The 25,651-nt window shown below is 41.3% G+C and overlaps 2 protein-coding genes across 2 annotated transcripts in view; both read right to left on the bottom strand.

Annotated features, from left to right (window-relative positions):
- LOC308093947 (oxysterol-binding protein-related protein 1-like) overlaps positions 1 to 16,307 on the bottom strand; it is a 32,689-nt gene extending 16,382 nt beyond the window's left edge. The window contains exons 1-4 of the mRNA XM_080440359.1: positions 16,226 to 16,307; positions 15,911 to 15,989; positions 14,349 to 14,455; positions 1,306 to 1,474 (exon numbers count right to left, since the gene is read on the bottom strand). Coding sequence (XP_080296485.1) covers positions 1,306 to 1,474; positions 14,349 to 14,455; positions 15,911 to 15,935 — 301 coding nt within the window. The 5' untranslated portion in view covers positions 15,936 to 15,989; positions 16,226 to 16,307. The remainder of the gene's footprint in view (positions 1 to 1,305; positions 1,475 to 14,348; positions 14,456 to 15,910; positions 15,990 to 16,225) is intronic.
- Positions 16,308 to 17,187: 880 nt separating this feature from the next.
- LOC308093494 (oxysterol-binding protein-related protein 1-like) lies at positions 17,188 to 20,134 on the bottom strand (the record flags this gene model as incomplete). The annotated part of the gene is made up of 7 exons (XM_080439831.1): positions 17,188 to 17,210; positions 18,051 to 18,195; positions 18,512 to 18,597; positions 18,703 to 18,814; positions 19,066 to 19,140; positions 19,249 to 19,334; positions 20,011 to 20,134. 7 exons carry the CDS (start codon positions 20,132 to 20,134, stop codon positions 17,188 to 17,190), a joined length of 651 nt encoding a protein of 216 aa, XP_080295957.1.
- Between the last annotated feature and the right edge of the window lie 5,517 nt (positions 20,135 to 25,651).

The following is a 25,651-nucleotide window of genomic DNA, read 5'->3' as shown; positions in this document are numbered from 1 at the left end:
CACACACATACCAAATGATCTCTAGAGAATAAAAAAAGACTGAGTCTATAAAGAGGGAGCCAAAAAGAACAACAATCTCCAGATAGCACCTCTTGCCGCATGTCTTTGTCTCTAGAAATATTCTGCTAACTATGATACAAAAATATAAAAGGTGTTTTGCCAATGAACAGTGAAAGCTGCACCTGGAGAGGTGTGATCCCAGTGAGTCAGCAATGCATTTAACACTATTGCCTAAAACAAAGAACAGTTTCTTCTCTATTCTTATGAATATATATTGTAACTGCAAATCGTACTGAAAATGAATTCACTTAATTTTCAAAGTTTGCACTTTGTGGGCTTTTGGTGGTTGGGACAGCAGTGACAATGCAGGGTCAAAATGTGCAAGAGCAGAAGGCATATTTATGTTCATTGTGCAAGTGACATTTAGACCAGCTCCTCAGGATTCTCAGCTTTATTTTTTGACAGACCCGTCCAGCGCTTTCCATTTCGCATCATCACAATGTCACAATGTTACTCGGATGCCATTTGTCCTTCATACTTATTTTTGCACCTGCTGATGATGTTCTGCAGGGACGGGAGAGAGCTGGTTATAGATATTAATGGATATGAATACAGGTTGCCTTGAGATTTTGACTTGTCCTTTGGTGTGCCTTGGGCACAGAAAGTTTGAAAACCACTGGTCTAAATCACTGGTTCTCAACGTGGGGGTCCAGGGACCCCCAGAAGTCCTTGGAATGATTGATAGTTGATGGTGCAGTTTGGTGCTATTACACTCACAGTTAAATGAACACATCTGCAACTGCAATGTAGATTGGGGTCTCAGCCCGTAGGCCGTAGCACTTGCCCCGGCCTTAACAACCTTGCAGGCTTATGCAAAGGTTAAAATGTCATTTAGATAGCATGTTATTAGACAGATGCCAGGTTCATTTGTTGACCTGGCATCCCAATAGTAGTGTGTATAGTTTCAATGTACAGATTTTTTTTAAATGATATATTACTGTATGCTGTTTAGACTGATGATAGGTTCTTGGTTTACCTACGATCATAGATTACTTGTAAAAGCAAATCGCTCTGGATTAAGAGCGTCTGCTAAACGCCTAAATTGTCGGAAATAAAATTGGCATCAAAGACGTCCAGCCGAATGCATATCAAGCGGGGGGTCCTGGAATTAAAAAAGGTTGAGAATCAATGGTCTGAAGGCCAAATCATTCTCAGTGGAACGATGTAGTGGTTTGATAATACCATACATACATTTTTTTGACCAACTATATAAATGACGCTCAACAGTCTCAGGCAGGGGCTGACCTGACACAGCATCATAGAAGTCATCTTCAGTGACAGCGCTCAATGTGGAGAACCTTCTGGTCAGGAACAGGGACTGTTCAAGCTCGTAGTGCTCGCTGGTCAACGTCTGCAAGGCCTCCGATAGAGCTTTGTTCTTTTCAACTTCCTGTTCAAACTTCAAACTCCAGACCTGTAATACATTAAATAAATGCATGGATGAATGTCCACAAACTCCTCTCTTGTATACACAGTACTAAGACATGCTCACAGTCAGATAACATTTCTGATAAATTAAGTCTCACTGATTGATTGATTCCTTGATAGATTGATATGGAGGGGTGTGTGTGTGTGTGTGTGTGTGTGTGTGTGTGTGTGTGTCAGCTTCCTCTGATGGCAGGTCATTGTTCTCTGACCCCTGCCCACAGATCCGGTTTCCACCAGTCGGAACCAAACACCTCAGTCTCTGAGAGCTCCGTGGCCTAGGATTGAGTGTCCCTCCAGGGCAACCTGAGACATGCTACTATGGGACAGACTAGATCAATGTTCCCCATTTGACGCTGCTGTTGTGGGATCTTTACCAACCCAGCAGTATACTCTAACCAAGTCTGGCTGTGTAGGTGGTGGAATAGCTGTAATTCACAAAAATAATTTTAAATGCTCTCCTATACATTCTTTTGGCACCTTTAAATCATTTGAAATGATGAGCTTTGTGGTAAATGGAAAGGTCCCTTTATTATGTGTCGTCATCTATAGACCCCCTAAAAGTGGGCCTATATTTTTGGATGAGTTCTCAGAGCTCTTATCCATGATAACCCCTAAATATGACCATATAACTGTCCTAGGGGACATCAATATTCATGTATGCTGCCCCTCACATCCTATGGTGAAGGATTTCATTGCAATCACAGAGTCATTTAACCTAGTCCAGTCAGTTTGTCAACCGACCCACAATAAGGGCCACATCCTTGATCTCATCCTATCACTTGGTGTCTCTCCTAGCATGATGACATTTATACCATTTCCCAACACTATAACTGACCATAAGGCCATTATCTTCAATCTACCCCTTCCCCTCCCCAGCTCAAATACCTGTCTCCCAGTCCGCCTCACTCGCATCCTTGACTCCACAACAGCCACCTCATTTGCTGAGACATTCTTGACATCAGTGCCCCCCCCCAATCCTTTCCAAACCCTAGACGAGCTTATCCACAGTTTTGATAATGCTTCCATAGCCATCCTAGATTCCATAGCACCCCTCAAAGCTGTCAAGCCCCCCAAAAAATCCTCACCTTGGCTAAATGACCAGACCAGACTCATAAAGAGACGGTGCCGACAAGCTGAGCGCAAATGGAAAGCTGACAATCTCCATATTTCATTAGACATCCTGAAGACTCTCATGGCAGATTATCAAAATGCAGTCAAGGTTGCAAGATCAGATTATTTCTCCAATATCATTTCAACCAACAGCCATAACCCCAGGACTCTATTCAAGGTGCTACACTCGGTCACGAACCCCACCCCACCCCACAGCAACCAACTTTCTAAAGAGAAATGTGAAGAATTCCTCAACCACTTTTTACACAAAGTTGAGAACATCAGATCTCACATAATCCCAGACACTAGCTGCGCCCCCTTTTTCCCGAACGTCTCAGTCTCTTTTAACCATTTTCTACCGGTCACCTATCAGTCCATAGAAAAAACAATTGTCTCAATGAAATCCTCCTCCTGCCAACTGGATCCCATTCCAACCAAAATTTTTAAGGAGGTTTTTCACTCAATTTCACCCCACATTCTGGCCATCATAAACGCATCCCTATCCACCGGCACTTTTCCCTCTGTCTTTAAACAGGCCACCATCCAGCCTCTACTGAAGAAACCCAACTTAGATCCATCTGTCCTTAACAACTACAGGCCAATTTCCAAATTATCATTCTTGTCAAAAGTTTTGGAGAAAATCATCTCTTCTCAATTAATCACTTTCATGAACAACAATGACATTTTTGAGCAATTTCAGTCTGGATTTAGGGCTCTCCATAGCACAGAGACTGCCCTTATTAAGGTAACTAATGATCTACTACGCTCAGTCGATGATGGTGACTGTGCCATACTGGTACTACTTGACCTGAGTGCGGCCTTTGACACGGTCGACCACTCCATCCTATTGACATGCCTGAAAAGATGGGTTGGCGTGCAGGGAATCGCCCTTGAACTATTGCGTTCCTATCTCAGTGACAGAACTATTTCCGTTGTCTCTGGCGACACCTCCTCCCCCTCAGCCCCTCTCACGTGTGGTGTCCCACAGGGGTCTGTTCTTGGACCTCTCCTGTTCTCCATCTACATGCTGGAGCTAGGTCACATCATCCGCAAGCACAAGCTTTGCTTCCACTGTTATGCGGATGACTCGCAAATTTATGTCCCGGTCAAATCCCCAACCAAAGGAAGCTTAGATGGTCTAAGGGCCTGTCTCGCTGACATAAACTCATGGATGTCACAAAACTTCCTCCAGCTGAACGCAGATAAGACTGAGATTGTTCTCTTTGGCCCCCCACATCTCACTAGCCTTTTAAAAGACGACCTGGGCAGCCTGTCCAGTGCTGTAAAACCGGTCGCCAAGAGCCTAGGTGTCTTCTTCGACTCAGATTTCTCATTCAATGTCCAAGTCAAAAAAACTGTACAATCATGCTTTTACCAACTCAGAACAATTGCAAAAATTAAGTCTGTCCTGTCATCTGTAGATTTAGAGAAACTCATACATGCATTTATAACCTCCCGTCTGGACTACTGCAATGGTCTATACACTTGTTTAAGCCACAAAACAATTTCTCGCCTGCAGCTGGTGCAAAATGCAGCTGCCAGGCTTCTGACTAATACAAGAAAACGTGCCCATATCACCCCTATTTTAGCAACTCTCCACTGGCTTCCTGTTGTTTTTAGAATTGATTTTAAGATACTTTTATTAGCTTTTAAGGCCCAAAATGGTCTTGCCCCTAAATATATTACAGATCTGGTGCCTCCCTATGACCCACCCCGTAGCCTAAGATCCTCTGAGGAGGCCCTCCTAGTAGTCCCCAAAACAAATTTGGTCACAAAAGGTGATCGGGCTTTCTCTGCCCGAGCACCTATACTATGGAATGCCCTACCTGTGGAAATTAGGAAAGCAAATTCCCTGACATCTTTTAAAACACTTCTAAAAACACACTTATTCAGGAAAGCCTTTCCCTAGATCCCCCTATCAGCCATAATTGTTTTGTGTGTGCTGTCTTTCTATCTAGTACCTATTTTATTTGATATTATTTCTTCCTTATCCATGTTCCTTGACTTATTTTAATTACCAGATATGTTTTTACTGCTTATCTGAATTGAATGCTTTTATGTCAAGTCCATAAGACTTTTTAATCTTGTATGCTATGTTTTTTTCTGTTGTTCAGCACTTTGTAACTTATGTTTTGAAAAGTGCTATATAAATAAAGTTATTATTATTATTATTATTATCCTCACAAAAACTCGGAGCAATTTCAACTTGAAATTTCTTCCACCAAACAAAAAAGGATTTCTAAGGACAAGAATAAGCGTGCAAAACCTTTCGTCTTATTCATGAAACGGAACACTTTACCTCCTGAAATACTGAAAATATATTCTGCAGAAAAAAAGGGGATCCGGGGAGAAAAAAGTGCACACAAGAATGACAAGAAATACAGCCGAATCTCCAGAGTGAAAAAAAATGCCAAGTCACCTTGAGGGAGGCAGCCGGCAGCCTTGGACAAAAACAGGATATAAATCAGGCTGTAAATCTGAGATAGCCAAGCGAGGCCAATGTCTTCATATAAAGTAAAGAGAAAGCTCCATCAATTATTCTGCCTTTGACTCACAGTTGTCTCACTGCCGCCCTCATTCTCACTGTTGTGCATGCTCATAGACACACATGCACACACCCCTTGTGAGCACGTAGGCGCACGCACTTGCACGCGCACACACTTCAACTACCCAAGTTATTTAAGGAATAAGGACGTTACCAGAAACAGAGTATAACCTGTCACACTCACTAAAGGCAGTTTTTTCCTTTCTGTTCCTTTCCTATTTAAGACTTCAAATCTGAAAATCTACTTCTAACACTCTTCACATGCACTTGACACTTAATTTACTGTGCAAATTGGTTAAATAGGATGCATTCTCTCATTTATTATGAACATTACATATTATGCACTTTAGTTACTTTTGTACCTTTGTGTCTCCTTCTCTATTCTCTTCATGCTATTCTCTATCTTTTAACTGCATTGATGAACCTGCACAATTTCACCCACCTTACTTGTAATGTGACAGATTAATTCTGTTGATTCTGTTAAAATGCTTCGTGATCCAATATTATTGTGCTGATGTCATCTGTTTTTACATTAAATGTTTTCCATTTTTGCTGATAAAAAATGTATTATCTCTCAATATGTTTTGTGTGTGTGATCCTTTAAAAAATGTTTGCTTCAATGATATACTGGACAGTTGAAATGTAAATCTTGTTCTGTAAGACCCCCTCGAAAATGAGATACGAGGGGCAAGGGGCATAATTCTTTCTCACATGCACACTTTGAGAAACAGTAGTTTCTTGAAAAGTGCCAACGATGCGTTGTAAATAAGGTCTGATTACACTTTCTAGCATTTTGTGGCCATGATGGAATCGATATACAGGTTTGATTCAATGATAACAAATACCGTATCTACCAACAAATCTAATATATTTTCAAGTGCAAAATCTGCCTCTTGCCACAAAACCCTTTTCCAACTCACTGCTACTATAATCAGATACACTACAGTGAATTGTACTTACTTCTGCAAGAGGAAGCAACATTACAGCCTACACAAGCATAAGCTTGTGTAGGCTTCAGCATTTGCTTTAGAGTTCTCGAACATTTATGCTGAGCCAACAGACCGTGTCTGCCAATTTGGCTCAACAGGACTGAGGCGAGTGCCACAGATGGAGAGCAGCTCAATCACAGCGTAAGACTGAGTATAGTATTCAGCCATTATAAATGAATACCTGTCCACAAAAGTGGTCGACCTGGCCTTGAGCCTCTTATTTGTGTATAGTCTATACGGTAAATGAGCTCACATATCTGGAGCCTTAACCAGTGTCCTCTATCCTCAGGAACTTGGCCCGGAACGGAACACTTTGTTGTGCAACTACCCTCGCTGGCTTTTCTCTCTCCCCGCATCCTCTCTCGCCTGAGAGCACACATCGCTATTTTAAGCCCTGCTGAGGCTGTGCATTGTACAGTTAGTTGATGCTGAAACTGGGGAAAAGATGTTTCTCACATGGCCAGGAGCCAAAGGACTCAGCTTTTGTTTGGCCTTTCCTGCTGAAGGGGAAGTAGATCTCGGAGACAAATGGCCCCCATCTCCAGGCAGTGCAGCGGTGCCGGCTGGCATGATGACGTGCCATAGATCAGTGTATGATGACGGCTGAGAACCGAGCAGCTTGCATCCGCGAGTTCAAAGACTACATTTAACCACAGCCCTTAAAGGGTAATTCATAGTGCTGCAATTTTTCTCTGCAATGTTCTAATGCTTAATTTATGCTTCATTGTACAATGGTGTTGCGTTGTGACCTTGTAGGTCAGCTATAATTCAGCTATAATTGGGCTTAAACAGTTTAGTTTTGTCACAAATCTTTGGTCTGAACTAAAATGGCTTAAAATGTACTTTTTGCAAGATTGATTTTGCCTCTCCATTACCAAGACGAGTACCAAATGGAAAATGAAGGACATGAGCAGGAAAAAGGTCCAAAGTGCTGTTCTATGGCTCAGAAAAACATAACATTCCTGGGGCGCTCGCTGCCCTAGCGGTCCAGGCACATATCACATATAGGCTCTAAAAGCAACCTGACAGCGCATCACGGGTTCGAATCCTAATCCCGACGGCCTTTGCTGCGTGTCACTCCTCGTCTCTCTCTCTCCCCGTTTCCTGTCTATCTCCACTGTGTACTATCAATAAAGTCATAAAAATGTAAAAACAAACATAGCATTCCTAAAAAAAGTCAAAATCGCATCCTCAGGGTTCTTGCAGTGTCTTGACCCCATGAGAGAGGGAGGTCAGCACAGGGAGAAAACAGAGCAGTTAACCCATACTCTGGTCCTTATACCCTGGATGTAAGAGATGACAGCCACTGATTCAGTCACCTGGTCAGAGGAGGGAGGGGGGTTGGGCAACACCTGCGGTTTTACTAGAGCAGCTGTGCATAAACATGTATAAATGACTTCTGTAGAAACACACTACTGCCATGCTGCCAGTCTAACTGCGGGGACAGAACAGAATTATGGAATGGCTTATCTGTGTGTCAGTAAGTGGTTGGATGATCTGAGCTTCAATATTCCTCTGGCAGGTGTGGGTGCATTCATACTGCTACAGTATATGAAACACCAAGAAAGGTTAGGCGTTAGCAAATCTTGGTTGAGTGTTTTGAGAAAGCGTGTCCAGGCAGCCGTCACAACCCACTCCAGGGAGCTTCTCAGACCCAAGTTGGCCTACATACTGCACAATCTCCTTGGTGACCTCAAGACACTTTGCCTTCTCCACGAGACAGAGAAATGTCTACTTCAATCACTTAGCAAGCATACTCTTCCTGTGTGTGTACTAGAGATATGACATCCTGGCCAGCAAAACCCCAGCTCTGCAGCTAATGAAGTGGGTCATCGGATCACATCCACCCTGGCTGAAGGGCAGGGGCTGTAATTGCTGCAAAAGACTCCCTGCTATGAATCATGGTTCCATGTTACACATCACACAACACAACAGCATGCGAGTCTACATTGGTTACGTAATGTGCAAAACAAATGTTTACCAACCAGCACAAACAAAGCAGACCCATCTGGTCAACAAGCTGCCAGAACAATTATAGGAGGGTAGGATTAATACTATCCACATTGCCATTCTCAGCACTCTGTAGGCGTTATAATCCAGTTGGTCTGGGGTAGTAGCTCTAGGTCTAGGAATCATGCTTATTATCCCTAGAGCTCATCCCATTTGACCCAGTGCTCTGGCAGCCAATTCCTCCTCTTGGTCTATATAGTAGTATTTCAATGGCATTCCAGACAAAATTAAATGGATTCTGCATCCCAATGATCTCTATGCGATGTTATTCCTGAACACAATCAATAGCTGTTGCCAATCTATACTTGAAAGGAAACTATACGCATGTCGACTGTGGGTCCTGGGCTAAAAAGACTTAAACCATAGGAAGAGGTAGAGCACACCAAACTATGGTAAAATACTTCTTTATTTGAGAAACAATTGGCTATGTTTCGATCCGATATGGATCTTCGTCAGGTCAATCTATACCTAAAGGATGACTTCATATAATTGGTCCTCACTAATAGTCATGATAAAATGGTAATGTTAAAAAGAAATTGTGGAGGGCTGTGGACACTTCAAAAAACCGCCTACCAGTGACATCATCATTTGGCAGATTTGTTTTTTCGAACAAGATTCCAATTTTTTAATTTAGATTTGCATTAACGTGAGAACAATGGCTTCCATTAGAGCATGCTAACTTTCCAGGAGTAGATAGTTCCTTCTATTAGCTTGGATTCCCCTTCGATGATGTCACCGGTAGGCAGGTTTTGAACTGTCCACAGCCCTCCTCTGAGACACAGACGGAGTAGACAAAAATGTTACCATATTATCATGAGGATTAGTGAGGACCTATTATATGAAGATAGGTTGAAAATGGGTGAAGTCGTCCTTTAATGCAGCTTGCAGGCAAATGAGCATCTTTATGATAAAGGAGGCTAAAAATCCCCTAGCACGAGAACGATGCTCTGAATTGCTTTAATTGTATTAGATGTATTAGGACATCTGTGCAGCTATTTGGTGCATTCAGCAAGGCCATGAATTTAAACTGGGGGTCTGTGGGTGCCTCTCTGAACTGAGGATCATCCTAATCCCAGTCTAAACCCAATTATAGTTCTCAGTCTGACAGTTCTGGCCCTGTACCAGCCCTGATTAATGTGGATCATTTCCGCTTCTGCAGATTCACATTTTGGAAAGTCACAAAAAGCTCTCTCGACATAACGTTCCACACACTTCTAGTCTCTCCAGTTTGACTTTGATCAATTTTATGACAATTTCAGAAGAATCTTTAAGCTTCTAATCTACGCACAGCATATACAGTATCACCCCACAATGCCCTTTTTACAGTAGTTGACAACATGTATAACAGTAAAAGCTAATGGTCAGTTTATGCAGTATGCATAAAGGCCACAGAGCCCTGAAGGTTTCAGTATGCAAATACCACTTCATCTAGGAAAGATTCTAAAAACCTGAATGACTGACTGCAGCATATTAGTGCAGTTACGGGTCAATTTTTACACTTTCAGAGTTAAATGAACACTCAGGATTTTACCGTGAGAATAGATTCCTGATTTAAATATTGTTCTAGGCCATCTAAATAGAACAACCCAAAAGTAAAAAAACAACAAAATCTATACCATGTCCTCAGGGAGCAAGCCCACTGCAAAACGTAGCCAGTTGTTTCCGATGACAATGAAAAACAAGGACGCAGAGAATAAAGAATGAGATAAAAGAGCAGTTGTCCACTTGTACCTGTGCAGATGTTGCTATCCTCTCCTCCAACTGCTCGGATGCTCTGCTGGGCTCGAGGAAGCGTGGCTGTGAGCGGGTGTGTTGTTAATGTGCGAGGGTGAACGCATGAGACAGTCAGAGCCTGTGAATATGCACGCGCTCGACTTCCCTCCCTCAATGCACAGTCTTTCCCTAGAGCAGGAGCCAAAGCGCCTCGGTGTGTGTGTGTGTGTGTGTGTGTGTGTGTGTGTGTGTGTGTGTGTGTCTGTGTGTCTGTGTGCGTGTGTGTCTGCACTGATCTACGAGCTGAGTGCAGACCTCAGCATAAAAGCGGATCTTGCCTGTGTCCTTCCTACAGCCACGCTAGTGATTAGCACACTGTTCTGTGGCTCCCCCAAGGGCACAGCATGGTCACTATAGGACAGGTGGACAGGGATACACACACCTCTGCTCCCCCAACACACACACACACACAGATATTATCTCACTCACACACTTACCGTATGGAGGAGAGGGAGCTACGTTAAGTGGGAGGGGTTAGGTTATTTTGATAACCATTCAGCATGAATTCCGAAGCCAATAGGAGAGCAGCACATGGGTGCGTGCAAAAGTCTGTAGGAATCAATGGGGATAAAGATAGACTCTGACGCATGAATACAGGTAAAAAAAAAAAAAAAAAAGGGAACTGTCTTCAGCAAAACTTCACAAACACAAGCTAGATTCTACATTATCAAAGATTACAATGTCTGCTCCTAATAAAACCAGTTGTATGTGCGTACGCAGTGGTGTTAAGTAACTAAGTACATTTACTCAAGTGCTGTACTTAAGGTACTTTTACTTTACTGGAGCATTTCCAATTGTCTGTACTTTTTCTTCTACTCCACTACATCTCAGAGGCAAATATTGTACTTTTACTCCACTACAATTATTTGAAAACTGCAGTTACTAGTTACTCTAGTTACTAGTTATTATTACGTTATAAAACATACATTAACCACTTTAGCCAAATTTTATACCTAGGCTATTTGAAAATAGCCGATCTACAAGCTCACAACGCGTCGCATCGCGACGAGTTGTGAGCTTGTAGATCTGCTATTTTCAAACATTTTAGTACTTTTACTTTTGGTACTTTAAGCACATTTTGATACCAATACTTTTGTACTTTTACTCAAGTAAATTTTGAATTCCGGACTTTTACTTGTAACAGAGTACTTCTACATTTAGTAGGGGGCACTAAGTGAAAAATCGTTACGAGGCGGATAAAAGCATGAAATTTGATACAGATGTCCCTTGGGTCATCCTAAAGCATCCTAGAAGGGGTGCCCAAAAAAATCTTAAACAGGAAGTGAGTTATGGACAAAATCCAAAATGGCCACCTAAACTGTTGACCGTTGACTCAAAAGACACCAAAATAATCTCCAAAAAGCATAAAATGTGGCACACCCTTGGGTCATCCTAAGAAATCCTAGAAGGGGTGCCCAAAAAAATCTGAAACAGGAAGTGAGTTATTGACCAAATTGAAAATGGCCGACTAGTGTTGTCGATTGACTCAAAAGACAACTAAAGAATCTCCAAAAAGTATAAAATGTGTCACACATGTCCCTTGGGTCATCCTAAGACATCCTAGAAGGGGTGCCCAAAAAAGTCTTCAACAGGAAGTGAGTTATTGACTAAATTGAAAATGGCCGCTTACAGTGTTGGCGATTGACTCAAAAAGCCTATAGAATCTCCAAAAAGCATACAATTTGGCACATATGTCCCTTGGGTCATCCTAACACATCCTAGAAGGGGTGCCCAAAATAATCAGAAACAGGAAGTGAGTTATTGACTAAATTGAAAATGGCCGCCTACTAGAGATGCGCGGATGGGTTTTTTTGTCACCCAAATCCGCGTTAACAAGTTCATTATCCATCCACCATCCACCCGCGGTACTTATATCATCCTATTTATAGATCCGCACCAAATAATTGTTATTTTCCTGACGTTAGTTTTCTTATAAACAGTGTTACTCACCACTGTCGCGATGCAGTGACTGTATACAATCCACAACCATGGTAACAACAAGCGCACGTCTTCATTAAGTTACTTTCGCTTTCAACCACTTTGTTGCCATGTCGGCTTTTTATAAGCTTTTTATAAGCGACTTTTAATATAATAAACTTTATTTATATAGCACCTTTCATGACATAAATGCAGCTCAAAGTGCTTTACAGAAAAAGAAAGAAAAAGTTAAAACAAAACACAGAGCAAAAACAATGCTCTGTGTTGCGACTTTTGGGCTTGTTTGGCACTTGTTTTGGGCTTGTTTTCATAGACCTGGCTACTTATTTCTCTCGCAACCTGGCAACACTGGCTGCCTGCAAAGCAACATGTCGTGAGCGGCTATTTTGTGCCTGGTGTAAAATGACGTAATATTAAAATACTACAAACGCACACACGGTGAAATGTAGTGCTTTTTAAAAGCTATTATAGGCCTATAGATTGATATCATTAATTTAATTCCCGCATTATTTCACCCGCGGTTTATCCAATATGAATTAATAATTATATTTGATTGACCCAAATCCACCCAAACTGCGGTTAACTGCGGCAACCGCGGCTAAAACCGCGATCCGCGCATCTCTACCGCCTACAGTGTTGAAAGATGATGCAAGATACCTAAAGAATCTCATAAAAGCATGAAATGTGGTACAAATGTCCCTTGGGTGATCTGAACGCATCCTACAAGGGGTGCCCAAAAAGGTTTTAAACAGGAAGTGACCACCTAAAGCAGTTGACACAAAAGAAAACATAAAGGGACGTCATAAAAGTGTATAATTTGGTACGTACATTGAGTGCTTCTTAATATATCCTAGAAGGTGTTATTTATTTGTTTGTTTGCTTGTTTATTAAACTTTTTAGGAAGGGACCATGTTGAAGAAATTCTAAATGGCTGTTTAAACAGTTGACCATGGCAGTCTGCATATTATGCAGACTCAATACGACAGGTTATGCAGTGCATAACCTGCCGTATTTTGTAGTCTACCTTCTGTTTTCATTTCTACATCACTTATTTATTTTACTTTCTGCATAATTTTTTTATTGTACACTTTGAATCTTCTTTATTTATCTAGCTCTCTGCATATTCTTATTTATTTTACTCTGCATCTTATCTTACTCTGCATATTCTTATTTTACTCTCTGCATCTTATTTATTTTGCACTCTACATCTTCTTGCTTGTTTTACACTCTATCTTCTCATGTATTTTCTTCTTGATCATTACAGTTTTTTTGTGATTAGTGTTTAGTAACAACATGTATTCATGTGTGCCATTTCGCAATTACCAGCACATTGGCATAATGCTCTGCAAGGTAACCCAGCATCCCGGCATCTACACTTTCTCGAACAGAAGGGCTCAGTTTTGCAGCCACACTTGAGTTCTCTACAAACTTAAGCAGCCTCTGGCAAGAGTGTCCATAAAGGTGTCCACGAATCAGCGACTTTAATCCATCCATATTTGTCAGGAGATGGTAGAGATTGCATAGCTTTCAGGCTTCTGGACCAAATGCCAGATTGGCTGCTCGATTTGAATATTGTAGCAGTGCAGCCCGTGTGGGAGGAGTGTTTTCCATTGAGAGACTATTAAAACTTTTTTTGGCACCCCTTAGGATGCATTCAGATCACCCAAGGGACATTTGTACCAAATGTCATGCTTTTATGAGATTATTTTCGTCTTTTGCATCATCTGTCAACACTGTACACGGCCATTTTCAATTTAGTCAATAACTCACTTCCTGTTTCAGATAATTTCAGGCACCCCTTCTAGGATGTCTTAGGATGACCCAAGGGACATGTATGCCAAATTGTATGCTTTTATGAGATTCTTTAGTTGTCTTTTGAGTCAATCGACAACACTGTAGGCGGTCATTTTCAATTTTGTCAATGACTCACTTCCTGTTTAAGATTTTTTTGGGCACCCATTCTGGGATGTCTTGGGATGACCCAAGGGACATGTATGCCAAATTGTATGCTTTTATGATATTCTTTAGTTGTCTTTTGAGTCAATACATAACACTGTAGGCGGCCATTTTCAATTTAGTCAATAACTCAGTTCCTGTTTCAGATTCCTTTGGGCACCCCTTCTAGGATGTCTTAGGATGACCCAAGGGACATATGTGCCAAATGTTATGCTTTTTGGAGATTCTTTTGGTGTCTTTTGAGTCAACGGTCAACAGTTTAGGTGGCCAATTTGAATTTTGTCCATAACTCACTTCCTGTTTAAGATTTTTTTGGGCACCCCTTCTAGGATGTTTTAGGATGACCCAAGGGACATCTGTATCAAATTTCATGCTTTTATCCGCCGCGTAACGATTTGGCAATTTTTGGTGGTTAGTACCCCCTACTAATTGCAGTATTGAATACTTAAGTAACCCTTTTACTTAAGTAAAACATTTGAGTACTTTTTCCACCACTGTGCGTATGATGGGTGAAAATGTTGAATATATTATTTCTCTACCTCCTCCTGTTTGGACAACAATCCAAGGCAGAGGTGGAGGGCAGCACAGGTCTCACTGGAGAGGCTGCAGGTCTCCTTGGCTTTCAGCATAAGGGGAGCAGCCAGTGCTTAGAAAACAGGAAGAAAAGTCATAATAAAACATATATTAATTGTCTTTAACATGCAAGAGTTCAAACTAAGTGAATGTATTAACAGTAAAATCCTCAGTGTTAGGGAAAGAGGAAGGGAAGTATTTTCTGGCCCTCGGGGGAGGAGAAATCACTTTTCAGCATTTATCCAGCAGATGGCTGCTAAGATGGCTCAGGTGAGCGCTTGGGGGAAGCTATTAGGGGTTAAGTGTCTTGCTCAGGGACACTTAACGACAGGTAGACTGGGTGAGCTGAGGGTCGAACCGGAAGCCCTCCAATTCCCAGATGGCCTCTCTACCAAGCCCCCAGAACCCAGGGGTTGCATTGAAGCGTATTGGACATGCTGGCCATTCATAGGTACAGCAGCTTAAACCGGCCGAGCGAAAACGGTTTCGACCAATGGGCTCGACTCACGAGCTTGCGCACAAGCTTGCGCACAGGGTTGCCCATGGAGGGAAAACGCGTCACCTCCGTGACGCAAAACGTGTCACAGAAGCCCCAAATAGGCCCCGCCCGTGTCCCGTCACATTTCCCAACCCGGAAGAAGGGGTGACTTAGGCAAGCCCCCAGAGCCGCGGGGTCAATCTGAGAATGCAACACTTCAACTCTATGGCCATGCCTATTCGACCCAATATTGGGCATAGCAGTGGCGGCCATTTTCTGGTTCCACTTCAAAATAGTCAATGCATTTTTCCCATTGACATTTCCAAAAATATTTATATCAATTCATTTAAGCCTAGAATCAAGCCATCCAGGGTCCTGGTGAATCATGACCATAAAAAAAATATATTTTATATTTAATTATATGATATACTATATTTAATAAATACCCTTTGTTTTGCCGTTTTATTTTTTCTTCTTCAGCACAGAATCAAACGTTTTATGGTCATGATTCACCAGGACCCTGGATGGCTTGAATCTAGGCTTAAAATAATTGATATAAATATTTTTGGAAATGTCAATGGGAAAAGTGCATTGACCATTTTGAAGTGGAACCAGAAAATGGCCGCCACTGCTATGCCCTATTGGTACTTCCAGCAGAGAGATTCTATTAGACCCAATGGACCCAGTTTTAAACTTCTGGCAGACGTCCGGGTGCTTCAAACTCCACTGAGCAACTTTCATAGAAATGAATAGCTGGGGGCAATCCGCCATCTAGATATATTATAACTCTATGGATTTAGGAGTATGCGCTGGGTGAGCAACTCAATGCAAGTGGATGGGCTGGGATTTCCGGTGCCCTCTCTATTATTTTTAACTCTATGCTCACTACCCACTCAGCTACAGCCGCCTATTAGTTTATCCATTTCTAAGTAAGTCTGACAGTGTACAAATGAAACCAAATGGAACGGTCCATTTGGTTACATTTGTACACTCTTCAATGAACACTCAGGATTTTACAGTATAGCGGAAGATGCCACATCACTCGCTTACCCTGATTCTCTGCATTTTTCACCATAGAGAGAAAAGTAGATGTTTCACTTGCCAATTTCTGCTGGCAGGCATCAGCTACCTGAAAGAGTGGTTTGTCACCAAGGAAATGGAATTGTGTGTAGTGAAGTTCACACAGCTACAGCAAGCTCTAACCCCCACACTGTCAAAGCCTGAGTGTTAGTTTAACTATGAGAGTTTTATGAGTGTGTACAAATGGAACCAAATGTATGGGTCCATTTGGTTCAATTTCGTACAATCTCAAGAGTTAAATTAACACTGAGGATCATTTAAACTCCTAACTTTAACTGATCTCACCTGAAGAGCTTGTGCCAAGTTCCCCAGTGATGTACTTCCTTCATCATAATCCACAATCTGCCGTTGAGCACGGTGCCCGGTACTGTAGGCTGAATGCTTTGCCACGGCATCCATCCATCTCTAAATGCACATAAAAGACACGTGCATCCAAAAATAAGTTAGAAAGTACACAGCGGGGAAGGGTGTAGAATATCGTCGCTATTGGACGGATGTTGTGTTGCCGTCGTGGCAAAAATACCACAAACCATACCAGTACTGGTATTTTTGCTACTATTGTGCAACACTGTCATACGACAAAATATAGACTAGGGGGTAAGTGGTTAAAGGATGACCAATAGCATACATTTATGAAAAAAATATAAAAGATGAAATATAGAGATACAAGGTTTCTGTATGTAAGTCATGTCAATCCAACCTCACTTTTCTTTTGGCCATTGAATCAGTCGTGGAGGAGACCTTAAAGCTATGGATGGTGTCATCAAGGCATTTGATGGTGAAGAGGCAATTATCCCATGGTTTGACCTGGAAGTACATGATGAAATCGCTTACTGTACATAACTACAGTCACTATGGAGATCTCAAACGGTCGCTACAGCAAATAACCTGCTCTATCGAAGCCAGATGGATGGCAGAGACTCGTTCACAAATTCCTTTTTAATGCCATTTAGTAGATTAAAATAAGTCAAGCACTTGTACGTCTCATGATTCTTAAACAAAGTTGCCAAGTGTGATGGCAATCTGTGATTTGAGCAATCCCTCTGAATATATACGAAATGTTAGCAGAAATAATATTGCCAACATTAGAAAGCCAATAATTCCTCTGATTGCTGAATGAATGTCGAAATTCAACTGATTTAAATATACATTTGGAATCTTCATAAACAATGACAACACTGTTTTATAGAGCCCAAATTATATTACCTTACAGTAGGCTTGTGTTAGAGTCTTACAGCCCTGCTTTCTTAATCCAGCCAGTGCATCAGCTCTAAAGAGAGACATGGATAGATTTATGAAAGTTAGACATAAAAGGACCCTATACACATTGCAAACTTCAGGCAGATAGGAAAAAAATTTCATCCATCCACCCATCTATCATCTGTTTAGAATTGTCTAAAGGGGATAATAACTCACTGACTGGGGTACCAGGACAGGGTTCCATCTTCAATAACCACCCAGTGTGACCGCCAGCCAACTAAACGTGAACTCTGTCAAAAGGTAGACATGGATATGAGCTCTTTTTTGTATAAATCAGTCACCTGACTGTACATCTCTCCAAACACTTTAGTACCTTCCAAAGTGGGCCTTCAAACTTGTGTGCTGCCCTTTTCTCATCCTTTGGGGAAGAAAATAGTTATACAAAATTAAAATACAAAATACATAATACTTAACATGCCTGCAGCATTATATAATGTATACAGTATATATACAGTATACAGTAATATAATATATAATATAGCATTACATGGTATTTACCTGGACATTACAGGCTGCCAGAATCAGTCTAAGTTCTTCATTATGGGCCAAATCAGACACTGTCTGATCTGCAACAAAAAAAGTCAGCCAGTCAAAAAAAATTAACTCACCCTCTAGCGGCTAGAGAGATTGAGTTGTATATTTTTTGGCTGGCTGACTTCTAGCCCCTCTGGACCAGTGATAATTTACATGAATCATCAGCTCTTTGCACGCGACTGTTAATATAACTGTTTTGAAAACACATGATGTTCATTCATTACAGCAATAAGCAACAGCATTATTTGAGCTAATGTTTAATTAGATAGATTCAATAAAATGACGGGAAAGATTGAGAAGACTGACTGATCTATACCATTCTTGTTTTTGATACTGGGGTTGGCTCCAGATCGGAGTAGCTTTAGAACACACTCTTTGTGCCCCCTGTAGGCTGCACAGTGTAATGGCGTGTTGCCCACAAGATCCCTGCAGTGGATGTCAGGGGGCTCCTCTTGGCTGAGCTGAGGGATTAACATCAGACCGTGAACAAGTGAACAGAGAGTTGAGTGAACAAGGGCAACAACATAACAAGTCATTCACTCATCCACAAGCATCAAACCTCCTAACATGATGTTGTTATGATACATTGTGTGGCCCCTCGTTTGATTGAACTAATGAGCACAAACTTTAGCAACATGTTCAGCAGGCGCCGACAAGGAAAAGTTAACAGCTGAGGTCAAGCATAGAAGCACCCAGTCCACTATGTTCTCAATGGGAAATATTGCCATCAACAGCTGCCTCTATATTTTGCCCAAAGGCTCAGTGTCAGAGACTGACCAGTTTTGACAGGGTGGCGATATCTCCGTCTCTGGCTGCTCGCAGAAACTTGTCTTCTTGCCTAAGTTCCTCTCTTCTCTCTGCAGCTGTATAAATGAAACCATTTTGAGAACCATGTCAAGCACACCTACAGCAATGAGAGTCCATCAATCATTTTCTATTTTTTCAGCCCGCAATCACCACATACATACCCTCTAGCATAGTAATGATTTCATCATCCTCTGTGACGTCTTTGGGGATTTGGGCTGTTCCATTGATTATGTTGGCGCTGGCATCATACCTCAGCAGCAACAGAACAATCTCCTATACGGTCCATTGGAAATAATTGATTACTTCATTTACAGTAGGGGGGAAAATGACATGTTATTTTTTTACATCACTCAAACCTTCAATAGGGAAAACCGAATGAATGCATGTGGATCGTCTCTAGATCGTGGTTCAAATATTATCAGAGTTATGTGTTGAGAATTTGGCTTATGGTGAGGCAGATGTGCCCGGCAAACAAAATACAGAAGCCAACAGAGTGAAAAGAATTAGAACATGTACTATTTCACCTTTCTTCCAGTGTAGGAAGCTGTGTGTAGCGGTGTATCGCCCAAGTTGTTCTGCACATTTACATCAGCACCTGCCTATACGGACACATCCACACAAACCCATGACAATGGTGGCAAACCACTTGAGAAACATATAATATGCATTCATTACATACAAAACGCAGTTTCACAGCACCCAATTACCTTGAGCAGTTCCTCCACTGCATCAATGTGACCAGAATAACTGGCCAAATGCAGCGGGGTCCATCCTGCACTGGCTCTGTGCTTAGCTAGAATGACAGTCAATAAGAATTCTTATTAGTCAGTCTAACAAGACTTCAGCTATGTGATGATGGTGTTTGTTAACCCATTCAATCCGGGGACGTATCTGTGTCATTTTAGATTTCTTTGGCTATTCAAAAACAGCAGATCTTGGAGCTCATAGCGCAGCGCCGAGTGCCACGCTATGAGCTTGTAGATCTGCTATTTTTTGAAGAATCGTGAAAATGAGCGCAAATCTTTGAATATGTTTAAAGCTGAATATTTGTAACTCAAATCTTTGCTTCTGGGGCTTCTACAAATGTCTTCTAAATCCTAACAGTTTTTTGAAAAAACTCAGTGTAATTCAAACATTTTCATGTCAAGGACCCTCAAAATGATATGATTTGGCCACGGACCCTCATCTCAAAATACGTTGTTCCAGGGACCCCCCAGAAGCAAAGATTTGAGTTTAGAATGTTCGCTTTAAAAGTATATATATATATTCAAAGATTTTCAAGATTTTTCCGGATTTTTCTAAAATAGCAGATCTACAAGCTCATAGCGCGGCACTCGGTGCCAGGCTATGAGCTTGTATACCTGCTATTTTTGAATAGCCCAAAGTATAAAACTAATGGTTAAAGTGGTACACAGATGCGTTCCCGGTTTGAATGGGTTCAAATAGATTTTTGTCAGTAATTCACTTACATTTGCAGTTGATGTTGAGACATTGCTTCTGCTCAGTTCTTAAATGGAGGAGTTTTTGAATTTGGAAACAACTGCCGCTCTTTGCATAGTGGAGCAGCTGTTCCTCTGGATTAGAAGGCTCCATCGCCACATTACTTCCTGAGGTGTTACGAGCTCCTTTAACAGATATGTATTGCAGCTACATTAAAAGTAACAGTTATTTAATTGAACACATCAAAAACCCAAACAGCTCATAGGCCAGTGGTTCTCAAACTTTTTCAGGTCACGGACCCCCAGATATATGTATTTAGCCGTGGACCCCCATCTGAAAGTATTTTGTGCCAGGTACTTTGTGCCAGGTACATACAAGATTTGTGTTGAAAACATTTTTTAAATACAAAGTACAGTATTAAATCATGTTTCTTTGTGAGCTTGTAGATGGGATATTTTCAAATACTGTAGCTGATAGGATAGGCTATAGGGTTAAAGTGGTTTAAATTATTTTGATTCAATATTAACACATTTTGCTGGGGACCCCATGGAACCCACTCAAGGACCCCCACTTTGAGAACCAGTTATAGCCTATAACTGGCCTATAGCCTATACAAGTTTTATGATAATGCATTGGCTTTTAATGTGGAGTTGTAGCAAGTTGTAGCCTAGGCTATAGGCTACAACTTGCAATCTAAACAATTTTAAAATGTAAAAAAATTAAGGATTCCTCATTCCTCCATAGGGCAGGCAGGGCTTTAATTTTAAACGATCAAAACAATGGAAAAATACAGATCAACATATTTGAGGAGGCCAACTGAACTATCAATCACACACACACAACATACAGGCTAGGTCTATATTGCAACAGTGTGTACATTAATAATGTAGGACAACAAATGTAGCCAAGTTATTTCAACTCACAGGTTTCGCAGTCATTTTACGACGAGACGACCTGGGACTGGGGGTGGACATGACAAAAACTTTGGACAGTTGCTCAAGTGAAATGTGATCATTTAAACCAGCTGACAGCTGCAGCCATAGCTGGGCTGCTCATGTGACCTGTGTTAACTTGTATAAGAACTAAACTTGAAAAGAGTAGCCTATAAAAAAGATATCGGATGGTATACCAATGTTTAAGAATTAAGTGGTCGACTGTCAACCGTCGCGAGATAGCCGGTTTCCTCATAATTCCAGGGGGGAGTGCATCGATCGTTTGGTTTTCATACAAAATGATTTCCATTTTCATCTCTTGTACACTAGGTGGAAGTATTTACTAGGTTTTTTCCCAGAGCCTTGGTTTTCCCCAAGCTGCCAGAGGCAAAGTTTCATTCTGCATAGCTACACCGCGTCCCTGTTTTTGGCATGTATTGGCGAAACGAATAGCCTACATAAATAAATAAATAAGAAAAATCCATAATTTTCAAAAAATTGCAAAATATCCTGATCAGATCTATATGAAAAGGGCTTAAAGGGATATTTCACTTTCAAAAAAACTTTTTGTCATTTTATTGTCTACTACCCCAGACAGTTTTTAAATTGCTCGATTCAGTATGTAGATATTTGATATTAATTTAATCAGACACGCCCCCTTCCTATACAAACCCATTGTAACTTCAAACTACATTTTAACCATGTTAGATTCATCAAAAACACCCTTCCTTGGTTCTGGTGACTCATACCGCCCCCCTAATACGCGAGGGGGCCGTGTTTTTTCAATTACTTTTTTCATTTATGAAAAAAAAAAAAGGGAAAATGAAAAAAAAAAATACAATAAAATAAATAAATAAAATAAATGAAAAAAATGATCGGAAAAACACGCCCCCCTCACGCATTAGGAGGGCAGGGTGAGTCACCTGAACCAAGGACGGGTGTTTTTGATGAATCTAACATGTTAAAAATGAAGTTTGAAGTTACAATGGGTTTGTATAGGAAGGGGGCGTGTCTGTTAAAATGAATATCAAATATCTAAATACTGAATCAAGCAACTTAAAAACTGTCACAAAGGCCTGAGTAGACGACATAATGACCAAAAGTTTTTTTGAAAGTGAAATATCCCTTTAAGTGGTATGCTAATCAGTCTTTAGCCCCTCCCAACACTCACTGAACACATCACTGAAGTAGCCTAGCCCAGGGGTCTTCATCAGGGGGTCTGGGGACCCCTAGGTGGTCCTCAGAGTTACTACAGGGGGGGGGGGGCACCAAATCTTTGTGTGATATGGATTTTCTTTTTAACCACTTCAACCCTAGAATCTCTATTCTGAGGGGAACATTAGCCGAAAATAGCAGATCTACAAGCTCACAACGCCTCAGCTGCAAGGCGACGGTGTTGTGTGCTTGTAGGTCTGCTATTTTCGGCAAAAAGGTTGTGTGGAGGGAAAAAAGCAGATCAAGTGCAGAGCCAACGGTCAAGTTTACTGAGGGACAGTCCCTCAGTAAACTGACCGCTGTCCCTCAGTAAACTTGACCACTGACACCCTCAGTGAGGGTGTCAGTGGTCAAGTTTAATAAATAAACAAAAAACATTAATTCACACAACACTGATAGTCTCTGAAGCTCACCATGAATCTGCAACACAATTTTCTACAATGTAGTGGCTAGTGGGGTCCCTGCTTCATCTCTCTCAGCTAGGGGGTCCTTGGCCTGAAAAACGAAACACACTCTGGCCTAGCCTATTGTCTTTCAGCATGCAGGGTTGTTTTTTTGTGCTTAATTTTAAAACTTTAAAGGAAGACTATTTGGGACTCCATTATTGTTGTAGCCTAAAGGTCTGTGACTGCGAAAATGAGGGACCAAACTTAAAGTTTTTTTTTATTGAATACTTTATTAACAGTTTACAAATAGTAGGCCTACAGTGGTATGATTAGGTAATGATGCTAAAAGGATAACACAAAAAGTTCAATCAAACTTAAAGGCATATGACTTTTCCCTGTGTTTAGGCCTAGGCCTACATAATAACAAAAACAAATGAACCCATCATTTCCCTCTATACCAGCAGTTATCAGCAACTGGATTAGTGTGGTGGTGTTTACCTGCAGGAACCAAGGGCCCAGCATCCGCCTTTGAAATTGAGTCTATATAGGAAGTGACAGTTCATATGAATGGCCTGTAGTTTCGCTGTTTTACCCCTGCTGGTGTCAGAAGAAATAACTCTCAATGCAAGTGGGTCGGTTTTTGCCGAACTTTAGACTTGATTTTATCACCTTAACTCTTTCAGTGCCATGCTTATTTATGGAATTTTGGCTCTGAGTGCCACAACTGAAATTCATTGTAAAAAAAAAGTGCTTAGGAGCCGAGATACAGCCTTTTTTAGTAAGTAGTTAAACAAAGAGTGAATGGAGCAGCAAATCTTCAAATCTATTTTTTCCTTTTTTTTTGACGTCTTAGACGTCCTGTGGCACCCAGGGCTATTTAGACGTCGGACGTCTTAGACGTCCTGTGGCACTGAATAAAGATTGTCATAAATACTATATGCCAGTCGCTAGTTTAAAGTCTTCTTTCAATCACCATGATATGCGTTTTGGTAAATTATGGTCCCATTTATTAAAAAATTGATGATATGCTCTAGGAGGGGCGGGATGATTTGATTGACAAGCTACACAACCAATATCATTCATTCCCCAACCCCGCTTTTGATTGACAAGCTACCCAACCAATAGCATTCATTTCCGGTTGCGTAGGATATGACGCGACACGATATAGAAAGATGGCGGATTTGAAATTGCTGAAAAATAGGCTTCATTTACGGTCTGTAGAGTCTAGTGGCGTAACGCTGTCCATTCTTTTTACTGTCTAAGGCAGGAACACACTGCCCTGATTACCCTCTCACAGTATTTTGGTGTTTTCACTGTTTGTTTTGGTAGATAATTGGAGGTTTTTGGAGCTACCAAAACAAACAGTGAAAACATCAAAATACAGAGGAACGTGTCAAAAACTAATACTGCAGGGTCTAACGCCCGAGGTTATTTTGGAGCACGGTATTTATGTTAAATTACATAAATAAATACATTTCCGGTACATTTCCACTTCCTACGTCATTTTAGCAAGCGTGTCGCTTGCAAAAAAATAGTGTTTAAGGGTACGGTCATACCTAACTTTGATTCTGCTTATGTGGCCGTGTTTTTGCATTGGGTTTGCGTTTGATGTGCCAGGGCACCTCCAATAGATAAAAAGTCTATTTGAAGCAGATAAATGCTCGAGACCGCTGCTTTTGCCCCTCTGTCCAATCAGATGAGTCGAAGGCGGACCGTCTTGGCAACGTCAAGACTCTGCAACATCCGCTCTGCAAGATACTCAGTTTTTTAGGCTGCGCTGGCTGTACAAAACAGGCAGCCGCACACAACCTGCGTTTATCAGCCTGCACCAGTGTGCAGGTACAGTATGACCGTACCCTAATAGTGTTTAGAGAAGTTGTCAAAAACATATTTATGTGGAATGGGTATTGTGAAAAATATACATGTGAAAGATTATACCAAATTAGTTGTTTAATTGAAAATGTTAGACTAGAATGTTAGATATAAATCTATTTTTAAAGGGGAATTTTGGACCACGGTTTTCTTACCTTTTCTATGATGTTATGATATCCTAGCATGAATGGTACAGTAGAAAAATGTCATAACTCCATCCCGGGTGCGCCACAGCTAAAAACGTGCGCCCACCGGAAGTCTCGCTAGACAAGGCCTATTGGCACACGTTTTTTGGCTGTGGCGGACCCGGGATGGAGTTATGACATTTTTCTACTGTACCATTCATCCTAGGATATCATAACATCATAGAAAAGATAAGAAAACCGTGGTCCAAAATTCCCCTTTAAGCTATTTTTATAGCTCAAGTTGCCAGCCAACTTTCTCCAACTTAATCACTGTGCCAGTCAGCAGTGGGCCTGATGATTTCTTAACGTGTATAAATCAGTCAGTATTATCAGTGTCGTGTATTATAACAGTGCCTTGGAAGCACCGCTGCTGCATACATTAATCAAAGTATATTCATCAAATCAGGTCTGGCGAGGGAAGAAGTATGCTGCACTACTGTCTGTACTTCCTGTTAATTAGCTTGGCAATTATTGTAAGCTGTCACAGTTCTTAAGCGGCAGGGTGGACTGTGTGTGCTCCAGAGCGTAATCCCCCACAAATGACAAGATAATGGAGGCAAAGAGAAGGCATGCTTCAAAGGGAACCTGGAGATAGAATCCCCACCAGGGACATTTTAGGGACAGGCAGTGGAAGAGACAGTGAGAGAGAGGTAGTGGAAAGTTAACACTTGATATATTCCCTTCACTGAGAGCAGTCCGAGTATCAGAAGATTGTTCCGTATTAGTTGACTGCGTGCTGTGCAATGACACCGCTTGGCTCCAAAGGAAGAAAAACGTGTGTGGGGTGTTTTTATTCACAATACTGTAAGATGGAAACTTGAGTGATTTGGAAGATAATGTTTTTGCCCAACAACAAATCCCACTCTGATTTGTATTTATGTTGTTCATGCATTAGTATCCCACAATCCTCAGAGGTAGACCTGCACACATCTACTGATGTAGACCTACACAGATCAAATAGTCTCTTTGATGTTCTGTGTCTCTTCTGTGTCTCCAGTATCCTGCAGCATATGTTGTACAAAACATAGTTTCCCTTCATGTGTACATGAGTTCTTGCAAGTCCATCATCATGTTATTCAG

The sequence above is a fragment of the Gymnoscopelus braueri genome (genome assembly GCF_963280865.1).
Source record: "Gymnoscopelus braueri genome assembly, chromosome: 10".
Taxonomy (NCBI): Eukaryota; Metazoa; Chordata; class Actinopteri; order Myctophiformes; family Myctophidae; genus Gymnoscopelus; species Gymnoscopelus braueri.
Note: the sequence above shows the minus strand (reverse complement) of the source record. Positions and strands in the feature narration are given on the sequence as shown.